The sequence below is a fragment of the Zasmidium cellare genome (assembly GCF_010093935.1).
Source record: "Zasmidium cellare ATCC 36951 unplaced genomic scaffold M409scaffold_59, whole genome shotgun sequence".
NCBI lineage: Eukaryota > Fungi > Ascomycota > Dothideomycetes > Mycosphaerellales > Mycosphaerellaceae > Zasmidium > Zasmidium cellare.
Window position 1 is genome coordinate 126366 of NW_022987003.1, and position 24352 is coordinate 150717.

At 52.6% G+C, this 24352-nt stretch overlaps 10 protein-coding genes across 10 annotated transcripts; 5 read left to right on the plus strand and 5 right to left on the minus strand.

Moving 5' to 3' along the window:
* Nucleotides 1-510: 510 nt before the first annotated feature.
* M409DRAFT_30096 (uncharacterized protein) lies at nucleotides 511-2052 on the plus strand (the record flags this gene model as incomplete). The annotated part of the gene is made up of 2 exons (XM_033809759.1): nucleotides 511-851; nucleotides 912-2052. The coding sequence occupies 2 exons, from the start codon at nucleotides 511-513 to the stop codon at nucleotides 2050-2052; spliced, it is 1482 nt and encodes a 493-aa protein (XP_033660364.1).
* Nucleotides 2053-2660: 608 nt separating this feature from the next.
* On the plus strand, nucleotides 2661-4434 carry M409DRAFT_30097 (uncharacterized protein; the record flags this gene model as incomplete). Its single annotated transcript, XM_033809760.1, has 2 exons — nucleotides 2661-3019; nucleotides 3072-4434. The coding sequence occupies 2 exons, from the start codon at nucleotides 2661-2663 to the stop codon at nucleotides 4432-4434; spliced, it is 1722 nt and encodes a 573-aa protein (XP_033660365.1).
* A 681-nt stretch (nucleotides 4435-5115) lies between these two features.
* M409DRAFT_30098 (uncharacterized protein) lies at nucleotides 5116-6418 on the plus strand (the record flags this gene model as incomplete). Its single annotated transcript, XM_033809761.1, has 3 exons — nucleotides 5116-5343; nucleotides 5404-5721; nucleotides 5840-6418. The coding sequence occupies 3 exons, from the start codon at nucleotides 5116-5118 to the stop codon at nucleotides 6416-6418; spliced, it is 1125 nt and encodes a 374-aa protein (XP_033660366.1).
* A 306-nt stretch (nucleotides 6419-6724) lies between these two features.
* On the minus strand, nucleotides 6725-8277 carry M409DRAFT_30099 (uncharacterized protein; the record flags this gene model as incomplete). The annotated part of the gene is made up of 6 exons (XM_033809762.1): nucleotides 6725-7061; nucleotides 7117-7166; nucleotides 7217-7370; nucleotides 7438-7662; nucleotides 7718-7957; nucleotides 8006-8277. The coding sequence occupies 6 exons, from the start codon at nucleotides 8275-8277 to the stop codon at nucleotides 6725-6727; spliced, it is 1278 nt and encodes a 425-aa protein (XP_033660367.1).
* Nucleotides 8278-9826: 1549 nt separating this feature from the next.
* Nucleotides 9827-13975, plus strand: M409DRAFT_30100 (uncharacterized protein; the record flags this gene model as incomplete). The annotated part of the gene is made up of 1 exon (XM_033809763.1): nucleotides 9827-13975. The coding sequence occupies one exon, from the start codon at nucleotides 9827-9829 to the stop codon at nucleotides 13973-13975; it is 4149 nt and encodes a 1382-aa protein (XP_033660368.1).
* A 289-nt stretch (nucleotides 13976-14264) lies between these two features.
* Nucleotides 14265-16090, plus strand: M409DRAFT_30101 (uncharacterized protein; the record flags this gene model as incomplete). Its single annotated transcript, XM_033809764.1, has 3 exons — nucleotides 14265-14361; nucleotides 14412-15700; nucleotides 15755-16090. 3 exons carry the CDS (start codon nucleotides 14265-14267, stop codon nucleotides 16088-16090), a joined length of 1722 nt encoding a protein of 573 aa, XP_033660369.1.
* Nucleotides 16091-16920: 830 nt separating this feature from the next.
* M409DRAFT_71033 (uncharacterized protein) lies at nucleotides 16921-17831 on the minus strand (the record flags this gene model as incomplete). The annotated part of the gene is made up of 2 exons (XM_033819004.1): nucleotides 16921-17378; nucleotides 17432-17831. 2 exons carry the CDS (start codon nucleotides 17829-17831, stop codon nucleotides 16921-16923), a joined length of 858 nt encoding a protein of 285 aa, XP_033660370.1.
* Nucleotides 17832-19154: 1323 nt separating this feature from the next.
* On the minus strand, nucleotides 19155-19943 carry M409DRAFT_60826 (carbohydrate esterase family 5 protein; the record flags this gene model as incomplete). The annotated part of the gene is made up of 3 exons (XM_033814586.1): nucleotides 19155-19411; nucleotides 19460-19538; nucleotides 19599-19943. The coding sequence occupies 3 exons, from the start codon at nucleotides 19941-19943 to the stop codon at nucleotides 19155-19157; spliced, it is 681 nt and encodes a 226-aa protein (XP_033660371.1).
* An 856-nt stretch (nucleotides 19944-20799) lies between these two features.
* On the minus strand, nucleotides 20800-21961 carry M409DRAFT_60827 (uncharacterized protein; the record flags this gene model as incomplete). The annotated part of the gene is made up of 2 exons (XM_033814587.1): nucleotides 20800-21056; nucleotides 21097-21961. 2 exons carry the CDS (start codon nucleotides 21959-21961, stop codon nucleotides 20800-20802), a joined length of 1122 nt encoding a protein of 373 aa, XP_033660372.1.
* Nucleotides 21962-22660: 699 nt separating this feature from the next.
* On the minus strand, nucleotides 22661-23373 carry M409DRAFT_60828 (uncharacterized protein; the record flags this gene model as incomplete). The annotated part of the gene is made up of 2 exons (XM_033814588.1): nucleotides 22661-23140; nucleotides 23191-23373. The coding sequence occupies 2 exons, from the start codon at nucleotides 23371-23373 to the stop codon at nucleotides 22661-22663; spliced, it is 663 nt and encodes a 220-aa protein (XP_033660373.1).
* Nucleotides 23374-24352: the final 979 nt, after the last annotated feature.

Here is a 24352-nt window from a genome sequence, read left to right on the forward strand (position 1 = left end):
TGCTTCTTTATCGTAGGCTATGACAAAATGAATTTTTTAAATCGTGTTCCCGCTTCATTGACTCTGGCGCTATATGATCCTCCCTTTCGCCCCTCAAAACCTTGCCTTACTGCAAGTTGGTTCTCCTGGACCTACTGCATACGTACTCGCGCTCAAGTAACTGCCTATACCTCTTTCTTTCTCATTTGCTATACTACAGCCAGCCAGCTAAATAAGAGATTTGTATGTCTACCAGTACGAATGGCGTACCACTGTGTGGTGCGGACCTGGCTCCGCGTCTTCACATGCGCGCTCAGCTAAGCGAGCCGTCACGCTAGCGCGCGCGGGTGCGGGCGAGTGACGGTCGAGGCGGACTACAAACTTCCGCCTTTTCAATCTTCTGCCCCGTCACCTTTCGATACATCCAAACCTCGACTCTCGACATTGGCGACGGTGTTCCAAAGCCTTCATCATCGCTCCCGTCTCTGCGATTGCTACCACTCCCATCTCGCTCGCGGCGGAGAAGTCGCCATGTCTTCCCGTCTGGAGTGTCTCCTGCCGGAGCTCCACCTCCACCTCATGAGCTTCATACCACGGCCGGCCGATCTCCAATCCCTCTGCCAAACAAGCAAGGCCCTTCGGGTACCTGCCACCACTGCGCTTTACCGACCAGTCAGCCTCAGTGCCGACATCCCTGGCTGGCGGCACGATGACGACGAGGTCGAGATTGCAATATTATCTGAGACGAATCTGGGTCTGCGGGACATTCGAGCATTGACACTCTGTTCTGGATACGAGGAACCAGCACAGAAGGAGAAGAAGGCTGCGGCGAGAGTATTGAAAGCGTTGCCGAAGAACATTCCTCGCGAGCTGTAAGCCCAACAACAATAGCAAGATGCCAATAGCGTTACACAAAGCTGACTAGTCCCCAGTGACTGCAATGGGCTCCTTATCGACGAAGAGACCGCCATGCTTGTGTTGACACGCCAAGAGAGATTGACGCATCTCGCCTTCGGCCCGCTCACATTCGACCTTGCGACTTTGTTCAAGTTCAATGTCGTAGGTCAAGCCCTTTGCAAGAACCTCAAGTCCCTGACAATTCCGGCTACGGTTGGCGGCATTCGCGACTTCGATGTGTATCAGCACATTATCGAGCATGCACCCCTGAACAACCTTACCATCAATACCACCGGTTTCTGCGACACCCCCGATCAGGACCTGACCAAGACAAAGGAAGGTTATGCCGAGATCGCGTCGATACTGTTCTCCCACACCAAGACCAACACTGCCACCAAGGCCATGTCACTCGAGAGCCTCGTCCTCAATGGCTTCGATCTTGAACGTGCGAGGTACATGTTGCGAGGCTACATCAACCTGTCACTCCTACAGAGTCTCATCCTCTACAACTGCCCTGGCGCGGGCAAGTTCATTCGAATCCTCACAACCCTCTTCAGGAAACACGGCAGCCAACTTCAGCGGTTTGAATTCACGCGCGAAGAGGGAGATAGTTTGGGCTCCAAGGCTACGGAAAACATCCTCGGCTATTTCAGTGGTCTGAAGCACTTGGTGCTGATCGGACTCGATGGCGCCAATGGCTACCAAGGACTCAGGATGGATGCGCTCAAGATGCACGGCGGCACGCTCGAGAAGCTGGTTCTTCACCCCGAGGGCACTGGCAACTTTGCCTCGAGCGAGATGGGTCTCAAGCGGGCTTTCTTTTCGGCGCTGTCAACGGCTTGTCCAGAGTTCCGTGAGCTAGCGCTCACGCTACCAATCATTCACATTCCGCAGTCCACCGAGGAAGAGGCTAAATCGTACGGAAGTGCGCTGCGCGACTTGCTCGATCTACCAGACCTCAAACTCCTCCGCATCCTCAACTGGCCTTGTCTCAAGCCGCACTTCTTCTCCATTCCTCCCGCAGATGACGAAGATGAGACCATCGACAAGCTGAACGAGAAAAGCCTGGATGTCGCAAATGGACGACTTTGTCCAAAACGGAATCGTCGAGATCTTCAACGACTACTTCGAGGGTCGCACGACGCCCGTGCTGGCTTTCAAGAGTTTGAAAGGTAACAGCATCTCGGATGGAGATCATACCATTACTCCAGACACGTCGGCTTGCTACATCCCAGTGCGGCAGAGGGATGTCTTTGGCAGGGCTCAGACTGCGTTGCAGAAAGTGAGCGAGAATGAGGTCCGGTACATTGAGCCGGAGTGTGAATTTCTTTCTAGTCCGGAATGAGGTCAAGATGAACGATGAGATAACAGTGTTGGGAGAAATGATGTTTGACCGAAACATCATGTACGAGAGAAGGATGGTGAGACTAAACAGAATGAGGATGTCAGGAATTGATTGCGAAAAGATCCCCACTACAGAAGACTGCTCAAATGTTTAACGCAGAACGCTGTAATCAAACGAAACTCATCAAGACTATCAGATCCGTTCTCTCTGTCTCGAGTAGAAGTGCATTCCGGTCGTGATGAGTCTTCATCGAACGCTCCTTCCCAAATCACATGCTGGCGTGCATGCCAAGGCACTAGTGAAATCGCGAGTCAGAGAAAGCGCAACCACTGACTTTCGTCTTGTTTCTCCCACCGCCATCCTCACTTCACCTCACTCCGACACATAGTGCTCTGCCATCAGCTTCTTCTACCGTCGAAGCCACCCGCATGGTCCCGCCATGGATTCGCCCAATGCCGCTCCGCACCTGCCACTAGAGCTGCTCTGCCGCATTGTCGGCTACACCCCTCGTCCATCCGATCTCAAGTTGCTATGCCTAGTATCGCGAGATTTTCGAGACGCTGCGACCCCGGCACTATACCGCAACGTCGTGCTTGACGAGAAGACGCCGCGTTGGCCGCGGCTCCGACTAGGACGCGGTCTCTTGAGCTTCGCCAATGCTGGTTTGGCACATGTGCGAGAGCTCACATGTCAATCATCCCAGCAAGGATACGTGAAGCTGCTCAAGAACCACAAAGACGAGCTTCAGTCTATTCAGATGTTGCTGCAGTTCTTACCCCGTCACCAACTTGCCCAAATGTGAGTCATGTCTATCTTACTTCCGTTGTGCGACATGCTGAAGTGTATCCAGCGACTTCAGCACCATACCACTTGATGCTGTCACCATTGCTACGCTTTTTGCCCAGCAGAACATGCTACAGAGTCTCGCTCTCGGGCCAATCGCCACCGGTCTCAATCAGCATCTCCAGCTTAATGTCTTCGGACCAAATCCATTCAACAGGCTTCGAGATCTGCACCTTCCCAGCCACTTGTGGAGCAGATCTGATCTAGATGCGTACAGTGTGATCATGAACAAAGCACCTCAAGTGTCACGCCTCTCGGTACACTCCAGTCACCTGGTCGAGGTCAACAGGCAACTCAGTCAGAGTGTCAGAGCAGACGAGAACCTCATATTCTCGAAGCTTTTTGCTCGGGACAAGGGCGATCTTCTACAGCATCGAAACAACCTACGGTCTCTGCACCTTGACCGTGTAGACGTTTCTGTTGGAGCGCACTTGCTTCCACAATACTTCGACTTGTGCAAGCTTCATGAGTTTCACTTGTCGGCCTGTACAGGTTGGTCATCTTTGCTCAAAGTGTTTACAGCGTGCTTCATAGAGAGTAACTACAGCCTTCGATCTTTCTGCTTGGACCTTGGAAGTGAAACAAAAAAGGATGCCGTCATTGAGAAGTTCCTGAGTTCCTTTGGAGGCCTAGAGACGCTCAGATATTCAGATCGATGTTTTGGGTACGAACCTCGCGAGTCTTTGCTGGATTTACAATGCCTCGACGGTCATTTATCCAGCCTCAAACAGCTCGCGATCGTGCCTGGTGGTGGTCGCATTGACGCGTCCCCGGAAGTGGGCCTGGCAGACGACTTCTTCGAGAAGATAAGCACCAGATGCACAAACCTCCGTCAACTCGGCGTCATCATGCCGTTCACTTCAACCACCGGCAATCACGAAGATAATAAGCGGTATGCAAGATCGCTACTCGAGCTTTTCAAACTGCGAAACCTGAGGGTCTTGCGGATTTTCAATTGGCCAGATACGTCGACACTTTCCACACCGACCTTGTCCGACCACTTGCTGGATCAGATAGCAGATGATGGACTTGCGGGAGAGCTGATTTCGGATTTGGACGACCAGATGGAAGAGCTGCGTTGCTCTATGGTTCTGCAACAAATTGACATCTTTGTGGCCGCATTGCTGCCACCAGCGTTTGGAGAACTGCAACTGACGCACGACTCTCCGCTCGTCTGTTTTGACGGATTAGGAGACAACAGGGTCTATGATGACGCAGGGCTGGTAATCAGCCCCGAAGCCGCCTGCTACGTGCCGGTAAGGCAGAGTGACATCTTTGGTCGAGCTCGCCTTATGGCGCGCAGGGTCTCGGTGATGGAGGCAAAGTACCTGGAGCCGGAGAATGAGATTCTGCAATGGCTGGCTGGGTGATGGTTGACCAAGATTGCACAACATACTTCCAAGGCATCCCATGTGGTCGATCATGGCTTTTGATCAGGGGGAATTTTGCTTCCGCTCTTTGCATTTGGCGGCAAGCGGGGAGCGTGAATGCTCAAAGCATATTCTTTGGAGGTTCGCTGAAGAATTTTTATATCATACACTTATCGAAAGTCTGCAGCTCAAGATGTGCTTCTATACTGGATGTACAAGATAAGACTAGAAGCATAGCACACGATACATGTTGCCCACCTGAATGAGATATCTTGCACAGTTCATCGCTTCCATCGGGGCTGCCCTTCGTATCCACAAGGTTCTTACGTGGAATGGCGACACTTTCAATATGGAATAATCGAGCGTTCTCGAAGACCCTGGTTCTGTGAAAGAGTAAGTGAATGTTCGGCAAATCTTCGGGAAAGCACGAGCCAGCACCACTGTCTGCTCCCTTGTCGTCATCTGTTGCCGTCGCAACATCACGAAAGTGACTGCATCTGATCTGCCTTTTTGCTTGGTGCCCAGCACTATCATCGATGCACCGCAACCAGAACACGAGCCACAAGAACTCAACCCTCCGCTCACAGGCTACCTCGAAAGCCCGGGGCTCTCGCAGTCTGTTGCGACTTTGACCTTCTGTACCCTGACAACACTCCAAAACAGACAATTAAGACCTACACCATGGTCTCAGCAAAGCTCGAGGTGCTCCATAACCGGAGAAAAGGCACCGCACGCATCGAGTACGCCATGTTCGAGCCTTTCTGGCGATTCCGCGATCCCACCGGCGAACCCATCCTCACGATCCGACTCCTGGACGTCCTGTACATCAAGGTCTCGGTATTACAGTCCGAGCGCATCAAGCTTGTCATTCGCACCAAGAAGCGACCCTACCTCTTCATTTCTACCAAAGTAGCCGACGCCAATTAGGATGCAGCACTTACGGATCTGAGAGCTGCGATTCGAGGCCAGTCTAAGAAGTTCCATGCTCCATTTTCGAGGGTCTTTCCGCCTATTGAGTACCTTCGAGGACTACTTTGCGACGAGCCGGCGGCCAAGAAGCAACCTCTCTCCTTATTCGACCTGCCTCAAGAGCTGCTGGACGTCATATTCGGTCTTGCGTATCCGGCCCAGGAAGGCTTGGTCATCAACGGCCGGGACGGCTGGCAATCGGAACAAAAGCAACAGAACCGATGCAACGGGACAGCAACTGCTTTACGAAAGCTCGTCCCAAAAGTCTGCGACTTCATGGTCTCGAAGAGGTTCCTCAAAGAGTCCGCCAAAGCTTGGGTTGGCAACCAGCACTTTCGCGACTGGGAGTTTCCAGGGAGTCTTCCAGCCACCTATCGCTTTTGTTCTTACGCAAGAGGGCAAAGGCGGATTTACTGACGAGTTACGTCACCCCCAGAGCATCAAGTTGGCGGCATCCTTCATTTGGCGGGTTGCCACGTTTCCGTCTCTGAAGGAGCTGAACTTGATGGTCAGCGAGCCTGCTTTTGAGTCCGTAGAGCCACAGTATCCATGGAAGGCCACACTTGGAGAGAAAGAGTTCAGGATCATCTTCGAAAAGTTTGGGCTCGGCCGATTGCGAGGGCTCAAGAAGTTCAGCTTGGTTGCTGGGGAGATCTACCGGAAGAGGACCAAGCTGGAGAAGCAGAAGTGGGAAGAGAACGTGGCGGCTTTGGAGACATACCAACTGCCTTTCGTGACCAAGCCTAGAATCTCGACGGTAACAAATGCGAAGTCGGGAAGTGCGCGTGGAGTGTCTTTGACGGACGAGGATGCTGCGGAAGTGGGTGACTCACCTGTTCCCGGCGTCTACATCGCCAAAGGGGGACTGATTCTCTTCCCCAGCAGCATGCAGCTCGAAAACCTCAAGACGACGCAGGCATTCATCACTCAGAATAGCAATGCTGTCATCTCTGCGATTTGGAAGAACCAAGTCAACGAAGACTTGGCAACTGAATTCGCCGCTTTGAAGATCTAGAGGTTCTTGATGCAGTGGAGTTCTTCAGTGCCAGAGGCTTTTGCAGGCTATGCTCATGGAGGCATGAGATTACGATAAGGACATGAAGAAGTTGCGAAGGGATTATGGTTTGTTGCACAGGAAGAATCTTTAATTTGGAGACTTTGGGAAGACTGGAAGCAGCGCAGAGTGAACCATCATTGTTACATGGGCTTCGAACGATGATTCAGCAGGACGAGAAGATGAGGTGGCAAGAGTGGGCATCATTGTCTCACATACACGTAGATATTCGTACTCGAATCATCATTATACTCATTGTCATCGTTCTTATTTCGTAATACCCTCCTGCGTACTCCTCTTATACCCCGGGAACTGCATCAACTGGCTGTCATCAATAGCTTGCAACTGCGGGCAAGCAAGCTGGCTGGTGACCTTGCCAATAGCATTCGTCAAAGTAGTCAACAAGTTCAGTGCCAAGTCGGGCTTGACCTGGGCAGCAAATTGGAAGGCGAAGCAGGCCGCATTATTACCCTTGGCCAAGTCGCCGGAGTTGATCACGCCGCCGGTGAGGTTTGCGGCGTTGATGCCGGCGAATGAGTCTTTCTTTCCGAGATTGCCGCCGATGTTGAGGAACTTTGGATAGAGCGCTGCTGCGTTGAGAAGACTAAGGGCACAAGGTCAGCAAACGTCAATGAGAGTGTTGTTCTGGCTTCACTTACTCTGCCTCGAAGTAGGGAATGGTGTAAGGATAGGCGTTCGCGCGCTTGTACTAAGCTCAAGTCAGCATGCTGAAGCATTCCATTCGTTGATGATACTTACCCAGTTGTCTGGGATCTTCTCTTGTCCCTGCTGTGCAACGTACGAGCCGGGCTGGCCAGTCATGCCGAACCACGTTGCAACAGTGCTGTAGCTCAGGTAGCCATACGGATGGTCCTCTGAGTGGTTGGCCATGAAGCGGTAGATGAAGGTGTAGCTGATGTAGAAGGTCAGTGATCGGTCAAGGACAGGGGCGGTGGCATGGAGCCGTTCAATTAACATACGCAGCAGGTTGAACCTGAACACCAGTGAAAGGTCCGTTAAAGAAGTAGGGGTTGTTCTTGATCTGCGTGTCGAACCGCACGGATCGGAAGGCAGTAAGGCTCTCGAGCGTGACTTCGCCATTGGGCGACATGTTGATGAGTTGTTCGAATTGCGAAGCGACGGCTTCGTAGTCGTTGCCGGTCTCGTAGAGATCAGGACGGCATGGCGATGCATCGCTCTCATACCTGCAAGCGGTATTAGCCAATTTGATCGAACTAACATTATCAAGAATGCACTCACTTGTTGTGCGAACCAGAGATACCATTGCCTTGGCCTGCTAGTGGTCCGCCAACACCTGGTCCAGGTGTCCCTCCGATCGACCAAGCGGTACCGTCACCGTCGATGACAGCACCAAAGACAGCGAGGAAGCCCGCAAGATCAACACCCATACCAACGACTTGTGTCGTGGCATCGATGAATTGCGTGATGGTTGCATAGCCGTTGTGCGGAAGGAAACCGTGGTTGGCGAAGGCGTTCAAACTGAAGAATGTTAGTCGACGACGACATGAATGTGACGGAATACGTTACCCCGGACAAGGGCCTCGAAGGTCATTTGGACCTGGTGCCACGTATTCGTGTCCACTGCCAGGGCCGATGTCGATATATTGCTGCTCAGCATCGAACAGAGGCGCTGGTTCGAAGATGAGTGTCGCCGCGCTGGCGCTTCCTTGTCGCTCTTGGAGGATGTGATCCGCTCGAGCTTTGAGCTGAGGATTGTTCTTGACTGCTTGTATCACACTGGCAGGGAAGGCCGCTGCAAGAGGCGCAACGCCAAGCAAAACTTGGGAGGTGTACTTCATGATGCTGCGAATGGTGGAGATCAAATATGAGAAGGATGCAGAGATGTCAACACAAAGGAGACTGCTCTCTTCATATACCTCTTCTTTGCTTGGAAGAGTACTTGCGAAGTGCGCTCGCACGCCCAGCAACTTGATTCTGGATCGGCATTTCCATAGTACTGTATGCTGCTGGGCAAAGATACCTCCCAAGCCGTATACACATCCGAAAAGGGCCTTCCATGGCTTGCCACAGGCGATCGCACATACGTGGCGGGCTTGCATACATGCGGGCGGCAAAGAGAGGTCTGGCGTGGGTGGCAGAAATGCAACAAGACATGTGGTCTGCAACGCGAAGATCTTGTCCAGAAAAGGCAGTCGGAAACCTACAGGCGAACACATACTTAAGCTTGTTTCTTAAGCTTCCCCATTAATCCGGGGTCACGAACGCCCCTAGGTGAGGGGTTTGACAAATATTGGCGGCCTGATTGGAATACCTCTCCGTGTCGCGGTGCCCAGTTCGAGAAACAGACGAGACGACTTCCGATTGCAGCAATGATCCTCGGCATGTCGATTCACGTTCGTTGCGGCTTCTTCGCCCGGGTAGCTGCCAACAGCGAGAGCGCCTCGTCTCGGAACATTTGGCGAAAAGCATGCAAACCAATGTGCGACCTGTTCTTCGATCACTCATCAGGCCCGTCCGTAGACCGCGGATGATGGTGGGCGCCACCTAGGAGGAGCTATCCCAAGGCGTCTTGACCGACTTTGGCCATGTGAAGAGGTTGCTGAGATGCGGCCGCACTGACTGGTCCACCAGCACACGAATGCCATGATAAGCTTGGTGGTAGACTCTGGGAGTCAACGTCATCATTTTCCGGTCAACTTATCGCCTGAAGATGCGATATCCAGAAAGTTTGGCCACGTCATCCTGCAGCATCGAAAGTGCTCCTCGGAGGGACCAGATCATGATGCATGGAGTGTTTCTGGGACTCTGAAGTAGTTCTGCGGGAGCACCTAGTCACATGGTCGACTGCGCTACTGTGGAAATACAGAACCTTGTCTGTACGGGTGCAAGTCCTTTCTTGTAGCATCGGCCGTTTGTCCGGTCCTTCGACATGTTGAGTCCAGCAAACGAAGTCTTTCCTGGTATGGGTATACCTCATGAACATCGCCGAGGCTGGGTTCTCTGCAGACGATGGAGTTTTGTTTCCTTATTAGTATCAGTTTGCATGTTGTTACAGTATTCTCCTGCTGCGAGATCCTGTCGAGCTGGTCACGCTCTCGAACACCGACGAGCTTGTCTGGTCGCGCATGCTTCGCTGAAGGTCACTGCCATATAAGATGGGCATGGTATCTCTGAAAGACCGCAATGTTCTGAAACGATGGAAGACAAAGAGATGATGTCCCGAGGTCGTTGAGAACGTGAACCCATCAACAAGTGTCAGCAGGAAGCCCCACTTTTTTTCGGACCTCACGTCTCGAATTTCAGGTGCGCGTCACACTCAGCATCTTCCACCATGACCATGGAAAGTACACGTCCAAACACCATCTACGACGACATTGACACGCGGCAATGGTCAACAAACCGCACGCGCCGCGTCAGGCCAACAAGGCCGTCAAGAAACCCGCCACCAACGCGGCCACCCTGAACGACGAAGATACCAGCTATATTGTGTTTGGAGACGACAAAAAGAGCAAGAAAGGGAAACAACCCGCTCAAGATACCAGCAATCCCAAGCAAACTGAAGTCAAGAGTAAGACACCGACTGTTCCAAACGGCACGCAGCCAGAGGCGGAGAAGAAGCCAGACACACGAACATTGATCGCGGGCTCGTCATGGACCGGAAAACTGCCTATGACGCTGTTCAATGAGCATTGTCAGAAGCAAAGATGGGACAAGCCCGAGTATACCATCCATCGGAATGGCAAAGGCTTCACAGGCGGCGTGGTCATTCGACAGAAGAATCCCAAGACACAAGAGGTCACGACTCTTCCACCCATCGTACCGCCGGCAGACTATCTGAAAGAGCGTGGGACTCAAGAGAGTGCAGTCGAAGCCAGGCATTTCGCAGCTGCATATGCGCTCTTTCGAGTTAGCAACATGAAGAACATTCATATGATGCTTCCCCCTCAGTATCGCGACCTCTGGAAAGGAGACTTTCAGGATCTCAAGAGCGAAGCAGTCGCCCAAGGTGTGGGGTACCTGTACGAGGCAGATCCATTTCTGGCCAAGAAACAGCGCGACGAGGCTATGGTCGCGAAAGAGAAGGCCAGAGTGGACAAGGTGAAGCAGCAAGCTGAGGACAAGAAATCTGAAGTTGTTAGTCTTGATGGCCAAGTACAGAGCAAGCACGTTTTGAAGGGTTGGATGCGTGTGCCAAAAGTGGAGATGGGTGTCCGGACACGACGGGATGTCGAGCGCTTGATACGACAGGGCGGTGCTTGGAATCCCCACGGCGTGGTCATGAAAGCCGTGGAACGGAAAGCCATCGTAGATGATTTGTCTAACATTGGTTTTCGGAGGAGCCATGTCGAAGAAGCGACCGAGCTATGCAAGGATCGCGAAGAAACCTTGGAATGGTTGCTCATCCACGTACCTGAAGACGATCTGCCGAAGTGGTGTCTGCCAGACAACTATCTTGCTGGGGTCAGCTTAGCCAGTGGCGACATGAAACGCGAGGGCAAGCTCAAACGGCTCTCAGCTGCTGGGTACCCACTTGAAGTTTGCAGTGACGCTCTTGATGCTTCTGCCGGAGATGAAGCATGTGCAGCGGAAGTGTTGCAGGCCAAGCTCCTGGACACCGTTGCTCCATTTCCGGACGACAAAGCGAACAACTTCGAGGCTTGGGACGAAGAGCAGGCAACTTTGGAGGCTATCTTTGGCGATCGATACACCAACCACGATCGGTTATGCTGCATAAAGCTCGATCTTCAGACGCCCTCAAAGAAGCCCATCACTCTGAAAGCTCGCCCGCCACCTTTCTGGTACCCAGAAAATGTGCCTACAATATTCGTCGAGGCTGATTTACCTGCATATGTTCGGCTCAGTATCCTTAAGCAAGTCCTGACGACTGCAAAGAATGAGTATTTGGGTGAACAGATGCTCTTCAGTATGGTCGACTGGTTGGAACAGAATATCCCTCGCGTCATAGATCATCCTGGTAGACTAAGCGACGTGGCCTCCGTCGCATCAGCTCCCAGCAGATCAAGCGCTTTGCACTCAAGAGGAAATAAACAGCACAGAAAGCCCGAGCCCATCAATTGGGTCAGTCTGGACAGCAGGAGTCAACAGCTACTAAACGACTGGCAAGCCAAGCAATCAACCCCTAGCCAACAGCAGATGCTGAAGGCTCGACAGAACCTTCCTGCCTGGAAGCTACAAGACGACATAATCTCTTCTGTCACCAACAACCAGGTCACCATCATCTCTGGAGAGACTGGATCTGGAAAATCTACGCAATCAGTGCAGTTCGTTCTGGACGACCTCATTAAGCGATCGTTCGGACAGCAAGTCAATATCATTTGCACCCAGCCTCGAAGAATCTCTGCGCTAGGCCTTGCAGATCGCGTTGCGGACGAGCGGTGCGGCAAGGTAGGCGATGAAGTCGGCTATGCCATTCGAGGCGAGTCGAAGCAGAAGCCAGGCGTGACGAAGATCACATTTGTCACGACTGGTGTTCTGCTCCGTCGATTGCAGACATCAGGCGGAAGTACTGAAGATGTCGTGCGAAGTCTCGCCGATGTCAGCCATGTCGTCATTGACGAAGTTCACGAACGAAGTCTAGACACTGACTTCTTGCTCGTACTCTTGCGAGATGTGCTCAAGAAACGCAAAGACCTCAGGCTTGTGCTTATGAGTGCCACTCTCGATGCTGACATGTTCGAGAACTACTTCAGAGGGAGTTCGAGCGTCGGCAAAGTGGAGATCGAAGGGCGTACACATCCAGTCCAAGATATCTATCTGGATGAAATCGTCCAATGGACCGGATTTGGTTCAGCTGAAGCCGATGATTCAGACGCAGATTTTGATCATCACGGGAACACTGGATCAGGAACATCAACTCCGCAGCAAGCACCGCAGCCAAACATTGGCAACGCTCTGCGAGCAGTTGGCACGAGGATCAATTACGACCTCATAGCGCGGACTGTTGATTACATTGACCATAAGCTTGGTAATGTGGATGGAGGCATTCTCATCTTCCTCCCTGGTGTTGCTGAGATCGATCAGACTCTACGGGCTCTTAGAAACGTGCCAAAGTTGCATGCTCTGCCTTTGCATGCTTCGCTCCAGAGCTCAGAGCAACGACGTGTCTTCCCAAGACCTCCACCTGGGCTGCGCAAGGTCATCGCTGCGACGAATGTCGCTGAGACATCGATCACCATTGAGGATATCGTCGCCGTTATCGATACGGGCCGCGTCAAGGAAACCAGCTTTGACCCAGCGAACAACATGGTGAAGCTGGCCGAGGTGTGGGCTTCCCGTGCAGCTTGCAAACAGCGAAGAGGTCGTGCCGGACGTGTTCGGGCTGGTGAATGCTACAAGCTCTACACTCGATCTGCCGAAGCCAAAATGGCTGAGAGACCAGAGCCAGAGATCCGAAGAGTGCCGTTGGAACAGTTGTGCCTATCTGTTCGTGCGATGGGAGTTGCTGACGTTCCAAGCTTCCTCGCATCGGCGCTCACACCGCCAGAGAGCCTGGCCGTGGAAGGTGCGCTGAAGTTGCTCGCGAGAGTCGGTGCCTTGGACAACGCAGACCTCACCGCCTTAGGACAGCATCTTTCGATGATACCAGCTGACCTTCGGTGCGGCAAGCTCATGGTCTACGGCGCTGCATTTGGGTGCTTTGAGGCTTGTGTCACAATCGCAGCAATCCTGACAGTCAAAAGCCCATTCGTGAGCCCGCAGGCCAAGCGTGAGGAGTCAAAATCTGCAAGGGCATCGTTTGGAGATGGCCAAGGAGATCTCATCTGCGACCTGCGTGCCTATGAGGAGTGGACAGGGAGAAGATCGGCGGGTGAGCCGACGTCGTCACTCCGCCGCTGGTGTGACGAGAATTTCTTGAACCACCAGACTCTCATGGACATCTCTACGAACCGGACGCAATACATCTCTTCACTTCAAGAGATCGGTTTCATTCCGACAGGCTACAGGTTCGAGTCACCTGCGGCTCAGGTCCTTAATCGCCACAACACCAGCGACATATTGCTCAGAGCCTTGGTTGCCGGTTCTTTCCAGCCACAAGTGGCTCGCATTGAGTTACCGGACAAGAAGTATGTCGCATCTTCATCTGGAGCTGTGGAGATGGACCCCGAAGCGCGAACAATCAAGTACTTCAACGAAGAGAATGGCCGAGTCTTCGTCCACCCCAGTTCAACGCTGTTCGATGCACAAGGCTTCCCGGGAAACAGCGTCTACATGAGCTACTTCACAAAAATGGCCACCAGCAAGGTCTTCATTCGCGATCTGACGCCCTTCAATGTCTACAGCTTGCTCATGTTCTCTGGGCCAATAACGATCGACCCTCAAGGCCGTGGACTGCTCGTCGATGGGTGGATAAGACTCAGAGGATGGGCCAGAATTGGAGTGCTGGTCAGCCGCATGCGCATGATGCTCGACGAGCTGCTAGCCAAGAAGCTGGACAACCCAGGGCTCGAAATGGGCGAAAGCGAGGTGGTGAAAGTGGTCAGGAAGATGGTGGAGCTGGATGGCCTCGATCGATGAAAGCGTGCAGTCTCGTCGCTCTGTTCGACATCATCGACTCGCGTGCTTCATGTCGAGTCGTTGCTTCAATGACCGTGACGAGTGATACGCGCGACGGTATGAGTTGTAAAAGGATAAAAGTTGAGACCCGCAGAGCGTGCGGGGATACTGTACCACTTCACACCTGCCCGAGGTGATCCTTTGAACAAGGATAATTTGTGACATCTCATGTGCTCAAGGTAAGGTGGACTTCATCGTATCTCATTCTCGTTCATTCAGAGGCGTGCAGGACTACCGGGGAAAAGACAAGATGACGCACGTAGCAGTATCTGAAGAGAGGATCTTCCACCACCCAACTCATCGACACATAGATTTGCCCCCTCTAGATCTGTTGACAATTTTGTTTGGTGAGGCGATCAGATCGAATCAGCACGTTGCAGGTAACTGACATCCTCAGATTCCGAACATTGCGCAGCACAAGAAGATACAGTCCTCCACATCGAAGCATCTAACCCGTCCAACAAACTCACCAAAGCCGCCCTTCGAGATCTTTTCCAACAAATAGGTCACGGCCTGAGAAGTCAGTATGGCATTGGTGCGGACGGCCCTAATCAGCACACGGTTACTGTCATCACCTACGGCCAAATCCTCGTCCCTGCCTTGCTCTTCGGAATCATCTGCGCTGGAGGCGTCTACTCGGCTGCAAGCCCTTCCTCCACCGTAAGCGAGCTTGCACGGCAAGTCAAGATCGCCAAGTCGAAGGTCATAGTATGCGGTAAGGAGCACGTGGATGTGGCGAGGAGGGCTGCAGTAGAGTGTGGACTGCCTTTGGAGAATGTACTTTTGCTGGATTCGACTGAAGGAAGCTGGAAGTTGGAGAGTGTAGAGGGGAGAGTTAATGCTATCTCGCGGGAGAAGCTTCCTTGGAAGAGGTTGACTCACCCGCTCGAGCTGAAACGAAGTTTGATCGTCATCCTCTGGAGTTCCGGCACGACCGGGCTGCCCAAGGGAGTCATGCTAAGTCACACGAATCTGGTCGCGGAGTCTTACCTGGTTGCCCTCCCGGGTCGAGAGTACGTCGCCAGAGAGATGGAGAAAGGAACCTACGAACCCAAAGAATACACCACCCTGGCCCATCTCCCCATCAGCCACATCGCCGGCCTGTTCGGCTACCTCATCGGACCCATCTACTCCGCAGGAACAGTCTACTGGATGCGGAAGTACGAATGGAAAGAACTGCTAAATAACTTACAAAAGTTCAAGATCACGATGTTCTACACCGTGCCCAGTATCTGGTTGCGAATCTCCAAGGCCGAGGAGGTGAGAACCGGCGGGGAGCATTTCAAATTCCTCGAAGGAGCGAGCACGGGCGCGGCGCCTATGGATTCCAAGTTGCAGCATGCGGCGAATGCGAGGCTGGGGGATGGGAAGAGCGTTTTTGTTGGGCAAACTTGGGGGTTATCTGAGACAACGGGTGCCGTTACGGCTCCATTGAAGGAGGCGCCGGATAACACCGGGTCGATAGGCTGGATCTTGCCGAGCGTGGAATTGAGAATCGTGGATGAGCAGTATAAAGACGTGAAGCCTGGTGAGGAAGGAGAGTTACTCGTGAGAAGTTCCTTGGTCACGAATGGGTATTATGAGAATGAGGAGGCGACGAAGGGGACGTTTGTGGGTGGGTGGTTTTGCACGGGGGATATCGGGGTGTTGAGGGAAGATAAGTTTTATGTTGTTGACCGGAAGAAGGTAACCATTCATATCCCCTAGTCTGCTTGAAAGATGCTGACGGTGATCGTGCAGGAACTACTTAAATACAAAGGCCTCCAAGTCGCCCCGGCGGAACTCGAAAACGTCCTCTTCACCCACCCGCAGATCCGCGAAGCCGCCGTTGTAGGCATCCCGGCGCCCGACGATCCCGGCACCGATTTGCCTCGAGCGTACGTCGTGCCTGTCGACAGAAGTAAGATCTCCGAGGACGAAGTCAAGGAGTATGTGAAGGCGAGGTTAGCACCTTACAAGCAGTTGAGAGGAGGGGTCGCGTTTATCGAAGAGATCCCGAAGAATGCTATTGGGAAGTTTCTGAGGAGGGAGTTGAGAGAGAGGGCGAAGAAGGAGGTGAGGGCGGCGAAGCTGTAGCAGCGTCGATTGAATGAGTCTGGTGTTGACCGATAAGGAATACAAACCACGTACTTTGTGCGACCATTTACTGTCTCGCCCCTTGCATCGTTACACCACAATATCTCGCTTGGAACCCCATGAACGTCATGTGAAGTCATATGTTGTCTCAAGTACATGTGTACCCCTGGCCACAACAGGTCACCACAAAGTCTCACAACACTTTACAAAACGCACTGCACTGCAATTCCAGATCCGGACCCAAAACCAACTGCAAACCCAATTACAAGCCCATAGCCCAATGGAGAACCCACCTCAACTCTGCGCCACCATGCAATCAGTGGGCGCCTCGTCCACGATCGAACTCTCAGTTGTCTCGCATCCAGGCATCCGCAAAACTCACTACGCCTGTATCCAATGGCGCCTCAGATTCGCTGTCGAAGTCGTTGCAAGGCTGGGTACAAGGCTCTGATAAGGGAAATCAGAAACGGGTGAAGCCGTGAGATGCTTAATGATGAGTGTTAGAGAAACTAGTGGCAACCTCAATGTCTTCCAGACAATGTCCAAACAATTACGGCCGGGCGTCAATGTTTCAATTCCGGTGGTTGCGGAAGGGGTTCGATGTACAATAGCCCATCTCAGGATCTTGAGAGCTGTAAAGCAGGGAACGTGTGAGGACCACCGGGTGAGTCTGGAGTCGCAACGATAGTTCAGCCGATTTGAAAGAGGTGGACAAAGTTCGCATGAAATTAACTTGTACTGGAAGTGTGCCTGTATTCTATATTGAGACTCTTCGACGCTGTCTTGCCTTCCGCGACGCTCAGAGCCACTGCATGAGATGGACCACCGTTTTACGCATTCTTGATGGCGCTCAGCACGTTTGACATCGACATGGCAGCATAGGTCGCATTCGAAGCAAACATCTGGAATCCATGGGGCTGACCAGGGTAGATATGCAGCTCGACTGGCACTGCAGCCTCCAACAACCGGGTTGCAAACTTCATGTCCTCGTACACGAAGATGTCAAGCTGACCGCACTCAATATAGGTCGGGGGCAAGCCCGCCACGCTCTCTGCACGAGCAGGAGCAGCATACTCTGACACAGCCTTGGGATCTGAGCTGCCGGCCTTGTCGCCAACAAGAGCCTCCCATCCCGTCTGATTATCTCTGACAGACCACACGGCCTTCGAGAACTCCTCAAGTTCTGGCATTGGCTTGATTGTGCGGTCATCCAGCATGGGGAAGATAAGGATCTGCTTGCGAAGCGGCGGACTTAGCTTCTTGTCCCGGGCCAGTAGAGCCGTGGCAGCTATACCGCTTGATTAGCAATAAAGTCAGCGAAACTCGGAGACGTAGCCTCACCTGCCAAGCCTCCACCTGCAGACTCGCCCATGAGCACGATGCTGGCCGGGTCAACGCCCAAGCTGGCGGCGTTTTTCGACAGCCATTGCAGACCGGCGTAGCAGTCATTCACGGGAATGGGATGTTTGTGTTCCGGCGCAAGTCGATAGCCGACCATGAAAGTTGGAATGCCCGTTTCGAGGACCCGTTGCTTGACCAATCCCTGGAACATATCAATGCTGCCCATGATCATGCCTCCTCCGTGGATGTAGTAGACGGCCTTGGAGCCTGAGGAAGTGGAGGCCTTTGAGGAACGGAACTCCGCCACTGTGATGTCGGCGCCGTCTTCAATCCGAATCGTGTGGTCTTTGCGAGTGACTTCTGCGATTTCTGGAAATCGTCCGGCCAGGTTTTTAACCATCTCTGCTGTGGCTTGACGTCTGCCTGCGACGTCGCCGACTGGCAGTTGCGGTTTCGCTGCTAGTGCCTCTGCCATTGGTGCGAGGGCCAGGACGAGCTCTGGGTCGAGTTGGAGCGCCATCTTGATTGACTCGTTGTGGCTGAAAACTTCGGATGGTGTTCGTACAAGTGGTTGCCGCCGATTTGAGGGATGACAAGGTGCGGAGGGAGAGAATCTTGAGATGAACCACCAGAACCAAAACGTATGTCTTTATATTTACAAGCAAGAGCTTATTCAAGCGTTCAAAGGCGAAGGATCCGGCTCCTTCCTGCCCCAGCTAAGTTATGCTCCGGTCTCTAGCTGCACAACAAAAAGCGTCTATAGTGGCATTTTCCTCCATATCTTGGGAAGTTGGAGCGCCCGGGACTTCGATACGCCGCCCTTGCGACACACTGACGCATGGATACAGCCCTACGCATTCTTTGCCATCTTGCTTTAGTCATCGCTCTCCTCGTATTGTGCTCCGGTCGCCGTCTCCGGCATTGAGGCTCTGCAGTCTCGAACTCTAAATCTTGGTTTCGTAAGCAACGTGAGACGAAACACCGAGTTCCCACGCGTATCGAGGGCAGTTAAAGCAGAGCTAAGGTCAAAGCGGTGCAATGTAGATAAACAGGGTCATTGGTGGTAGGCCGAAACCCCAAGTGCAAGAGGATCGAAAGGAGATTCCGGTCTTTCAGAAGGTCCAAGGCGTCCAGCCGGGAAAAGTCTGTTGCCATGGAGCTCTGGCTGTCGCGCTTGATTGATGACGACTCCGGAGAGAGCGAGCGGTTCGCTGCTGGGATGATCGTGACCAATGCCATGTCGAAGTTGTATATGGATGCAAAAATGAGCCTGTCGTCGCGGTGTGGCGTGGCGTGACGCTGATTGGTGCTGGGCAAAGCGCAGCGCGATGCGAAGGCCAGTCGCACTCGCGTCCTCGGTGGCTTTTATTTTCTGCATTCCTCATCATCGCGAATCAATGAGCTTGACATGACAATTTCTCATGTGCCAATGGACAAATGCGCGTACTGGTGCGTACAACTTGACGGACTGGTCAGGCAGAGCCATCGAAAGGTCGCGGGCTGATGGGCAACAGGAACCGCAGAGGTCATTCTCCAGCCTCTTCAACCAAGAATTAAACCCTTACCGTCTGCACTTACCACCTCTAGATTCATGCGGCTAGATGGATAGATAAGCTGCCACGATTGAGACCGAGTCGATTCTCCTGGATGCCACAATGCTTTGTCTCTGTGCAGCAATGCTGAAGCCGCGCTGGACATTCTTGCTACAAGAAATTATTTGACCTCAGGCAGCCAACGACACTATCCAATCTGTAGCTGCCTGAGCGTACTTCTCGACCGTGGCATAATGGACGTCGAGGTCGAAGTCGCTGGAGCAGAATGGATCACCTTCATCGCAGTAACTCCTCAAGACATTCGACCACGTATTCAGGGCGGCCAAGCTGCTGTCTCGCGCGAAGATGCCATCGCTGGTGGAGTCGCCAGCGCTCACAGGTTGGCCAGCATTGAATCGAGGGTCGCCGAAGACTGCAGCGCCAACGACTGAGAACAATTAGCGAGAGCTTGTGTACGAAAGGCGAATGGTCTTACTGTTTGCTCTATACTCCTCGCCAATCGGATCTGGTTTCCCAGTACCGCCTGCCAGGGTATCGGTTACGACGTTTCCGCCCTGTAAGTACGTCAGAAACGAGATCGAATTGAAGATTTCGACTTTGAGGTCGAGAATTACCTGAGAATAACCAAGCAGGGCAATCCTGCTCGAGGCGCCACAAGCAGCAACGTAATCCTGGATCTTCGCTTTCGTGTCTTCGATGCCATCGACGACGGAGGTGAAGTAGTTATCGTCAAAGTCGATGATAACCGCAGGATAGTCGACTGCTACACTGTACGAGTCTGCGACAAGCGCTTCGATCATGTTCGCGACCTCGCCGGGTGAGCCTTCTCCAATGGCCTGGTTAGAGCCGCGAGCGACGATGATGTATAAGCCTGATGCGCATGTTATCTGGCGAGGGGCAAGAGGAGCAGCCGTAGAAAGAGTTGCCAAGAAAAGCGACAGAAGCCCTGAGGAGAGCATGTTGACTTGTCACTTGTCAAAGTGCTTGCCGCCCTGAAAGAAAAGCGAGTGTGTAGTCGACGCCGACGTTGCGATGCGAATCACAAGGACGAGGTGAAGTGCTTCAGCGTTTCTTATGTACAGGCAAATGCTGGCACCTCTCGTAACGACCGGGATTAAGCCATCGTATTACGCGAGTACCAAGACACCAGCGTCGACCAATGTCACTCGCAGGAGTCGCAGCATACATCAGTTTTGTCCCTCGGCGTCATTCCCTTCCACATATCAACGCACGTTTCGAAGCCCTGCACTTACAAAAAATGGCAGGTCGCAACGGAGAACACATTGCAAACTGGTTTGGCGACGCTGCAGCTGCGAAAGCTACCCTGGTTACACGGCTTGGTATTCGCTTGGGCCTGTCGATCAATTTCTAGGCACGAGTGAATCTCATTTGTGGACCACTCGCTGCTGCATCCGGCAGCTGTCGTTCCCTTGGATCTTGGCTACTTGTATGCAGGTCCGGCTGCATAGCTTTTCCTGGACTGCGGTCCGGTTTGGTATATTGTACTGCATGGTCATGTGGTTCTACTCGGATGGAAAGGCGTGTCATTCGGACTTGAGGGGAAAGTTCGGTTGTTGAGGCTGGCAATTCTCTTCCTCGTTGATTTTGAACATTGACAAGACTCCAGACACCTGATTAACAACCCTTGTCAAAGCCAAAATCTCATGCTACGGTGTCGACGGCAATGACTGTACCCGAATCCACTCAATTGCGTTGACAGAAACCACAAGACTCCAAGAGCTCTGCAAATACAAACTCAATCCAAACGCCAATCATGATGCTTACCAATGGACACCGTAGTCATCTATGAAGATTTCAAAAATGCAATTGTGCTTCTGCCTGGAACTGCTCATACCAATTCTCCGGATACAACAGGAAGTAAGCAACACGATCAACAGACTCCTTGAGCTGGTCGCGGTCGACCCAGAGGAGATCAGGATCATAAAAGGCGTAGCTCTCCCACACCTCCACGTACTGGGTGAAGTTCGTGTTGCCATGCGGAATGACCTGGACCTCATAGCCGGGCACGACTTGAGAAAGACCGATGAACCATGTTGGGGAAATGAAGTCAGCTCAACAAAGGAGTTGGGGACGTGCGCAGTGTTGACGAACCTGTGAAGCTGCCACCGGGCTTCATTCCGTCCATGATGGCTTTCATGTCATCGTCGAAGCAGACGCCGGGTACTGGCCTGTCGAGGACGTAGGGTGTGGAGTCGTCACGTTTGGGGTGACCTTCAGATTTCTCCGCTGGTATCTCGTGGAGTGGCTGGCTGCGTTTGTGAGAAGGCGTGGAGTAGATGCCAACTCCAACGATGGTGCCGTTCTGACATGCTGTTCCTGCTGCCACGTCTCGCCAGACGTACTTGCTCCAGTTGCAGACTCCGAATACAGAAGAGTCATTCACGTCGCAAACGAGCTCGCCATTGACAGAGCACGACTCTCCCTGTGGGCTACCAGATCCCGAAGGCGCCGGTGCGGCTGACTTGGAACTAGCTGTCGTCGTCGTGATAGACGATGACATAGGAGTTGGAGATGTGGACAGCGTGGTTGGGGACGTCGGCTGAGCCTGCGATGTCGTTGAAATAGACGTCGAGATGGCAGACGTATTCGAAGCGAACATGGTCGCGAGACTGCTCGTGACAGTGCTCGTAGGTCTATCCGGGGCATTCGAGCACACCTGCTTGTTGTAAACCAGATCGACGACTTTCTTGAAAAGCGGATCCGCCAAATAGAGATTGCGGCGACCGTCGATCGCAACAGACATTCGAGCTTCATTCGTGTGGGTGAAAGTGGTCCATTGGCCTGAGATGGTGGCGCTGATGACCTCGGTGGTGATTGTCTCCGGTAGTGGTTGGGTAGAGGAAGGGGAAGTGGTTGCGGAGGTAGAGGTAAGAGGCGTGGTTTGCTGGGCGAATGGCGAAGCCAAGATTGCCACGGGGCCGGCGAGCAATAGACAAGCTGCTTTGTGATACACCATTCTGTGTAAGAAGTCTGGAAGTCCTAAGTTGATTTGGTGCTGTTCGACTTGCCAGTGGGAGGTTGTCTCTTGAGTATCTATATAGTTGACAGTACACTTACCAACATGCCAAAAACTTCACACTGCCTCAACAGCATTTCTCAAAGTCATCTGTCGGTGATTCTATCCAAGCAGCTCACGAGAGTGCTCGCCCTGACCAGACCTTGCTCAAGGCTGTGGCGGAGGCGAGGTAAGAAATACATACCAACATCTATACAAACAGCATGTAAAAGCGCAAAGAAACAACGATTTCCTGATGGAATAGTTGCTCGTCTGTGTAATGCTAACGTCCAGAATGTGGCTTCGAATAGGTCCAGCTGAAAGGAAGCAATGCACGAATCCAGTTGTCGCTCAGCCTTGCGTGGGTACTGCATTCCAAATTGAGGCAGGTGTGGATTGCGTTACTATTATCTCTACCACTACCAAGAAATTGCAAAATCAAGAGTCGAGTCTGGACCTTTCTAGGAGGCAACAAGCAAATTTGTGTCCACAGACCTCGTCGACTACCGTGGTTCCTTCAAAGGCATTCGGCCAAAGACAACCTTATGCCGCTCATATCGTGGCGCCCAGACTCTGAGCGCTGCGCAGGTCTGCAGCATTACTTTCATTTGCAAGGCCGTTTACGATCTCCCTCCAGCAACTACAATCTTCCATCCTTACTCAACTCAATGCAGTCACAAGCCCAACAACACCACCCAGCCCAAGCCCAACAGCCCGCAAGAGATTCTGTCTACCAAACTTATCCAGCATTTCCCAGACTTTGCGGTCTTCAGCCTCACCAGACGAACTCTCCGTCTTCGATTGCGGTCCACTGAGATCAGTAAACTCGTTCCCCTCGCCCTTACTATAAACAGAGTCCTCTGCACTGCGGTCGCCCGGTCGATAGCCCTGCTCACGCATCGTCCTGGCGCTGTTGGCGCTGCGAGCCCCGCCTTTCTCCTCGTTCTTCTTGATCAGTGCGAAGTTGTTCGGGATCATGAACCAAGCCGTGTAGATTGCGATGCTGAATGACAGCACTGATGCAGCCAAGTAGCCGTTGACTTTCAACCCATTGGCGGTTTTGAAGAGCTGGGTGAAGGTGCGTAGATCTTGGGGGATGTATGTGTATGCCAGATAGAGGAAGCCTGCGGTCGAGGTGTTCTATGCTGGAATCAGTCTAGGGAATGCAAAGCATGTATAGCGGTACTCACGATAGCCACCGGGAAGGTGTGAGAGCCCCGACTGAATATCCACCTGATGGCGGGTAGTGACCGGTCCGCTGGCTGGGCTTTCAACTGGGGAACATTGTAGAGTGATAGTGCGGCAATCCCGCCAGCTCCTAGCAAGGCTGACGAGATGCTGATGATCTGAGCAATCTTGGTAGTGGTAGACATTTGGAAGTTGTTGTTCCGTTGCTCACAGAGGTGAGTCGAGCGGCGGTTTGAGTTGTAATGCGATTTTCAGAGTTGAGGAAAAACTTTTGATCATAACGGTATCTCTGAGGTCGGACCAATGCGGTGTATATGCCGTGATGGCGAAAGCACCTACAGTCAAGGAACGGTCTTTCGGGAACTTCCAAGACTTCGGGATAAAGGGGCTTTGGTGACGTCGATCTGACGAGTACAAATTCTTGTGTAGCCAGCTCGCCAGCCTGGTAGCTGGTCTGCGGTTCGTTGAGCGTGATTAATGATCAATGTTCCTGCTGGAACTCGCGATAAATACTGGAGCATGCAATTATGTAAACGTAGTATGCCAAGCCAAGAGGTGTCAGATTCGCCCCAACTTGTCAGGGGATCGATATGAGTGAGGCTGTGGCATTGACTTACCAAGTACAGTTCTGTGATTGCCTTAACAACACGATCTATTCTCCTTCCCTGCGTCCCCCAGTCTGGGGAGCATCTGGCTCCCAGCTAAATGCGTCGAGATGCGCAAAAATCCAAGCCCGAACCATCCAGGTAGCGAATTTCATCACGATCCGCTCGAATGGCAAGCATCTCGGCTGACAACCAGCTGGGAACTCCGCATGACTAGTCAAGAGTCCACATTGAAGCGAGGTGGAATCTTCGTGTACACGTGCGAGCAGACTGGGAAGGCTGTCTCGGAGTGAACGACGCCAAGCCTTCAGAATAATGATTCCCATTGTGTGTACCCGTTCATCTTATGTTAGTCTTACCAGAACCGGACTTTTCGAAACTCAAAGCTGTCTTGCTTCATTCAATACTTTGAACCGAATGATGGTGAAAGCCGGTATGTCGATGTCGACGTCGATGTCGATGTTTTGAGCATATACGGTACAGTGTCCTTTGGAAGAGCGGACGGCGACACTATGGAGATGTACGCCAATATGTGACCTCAATAAGGACGAGTGATTGT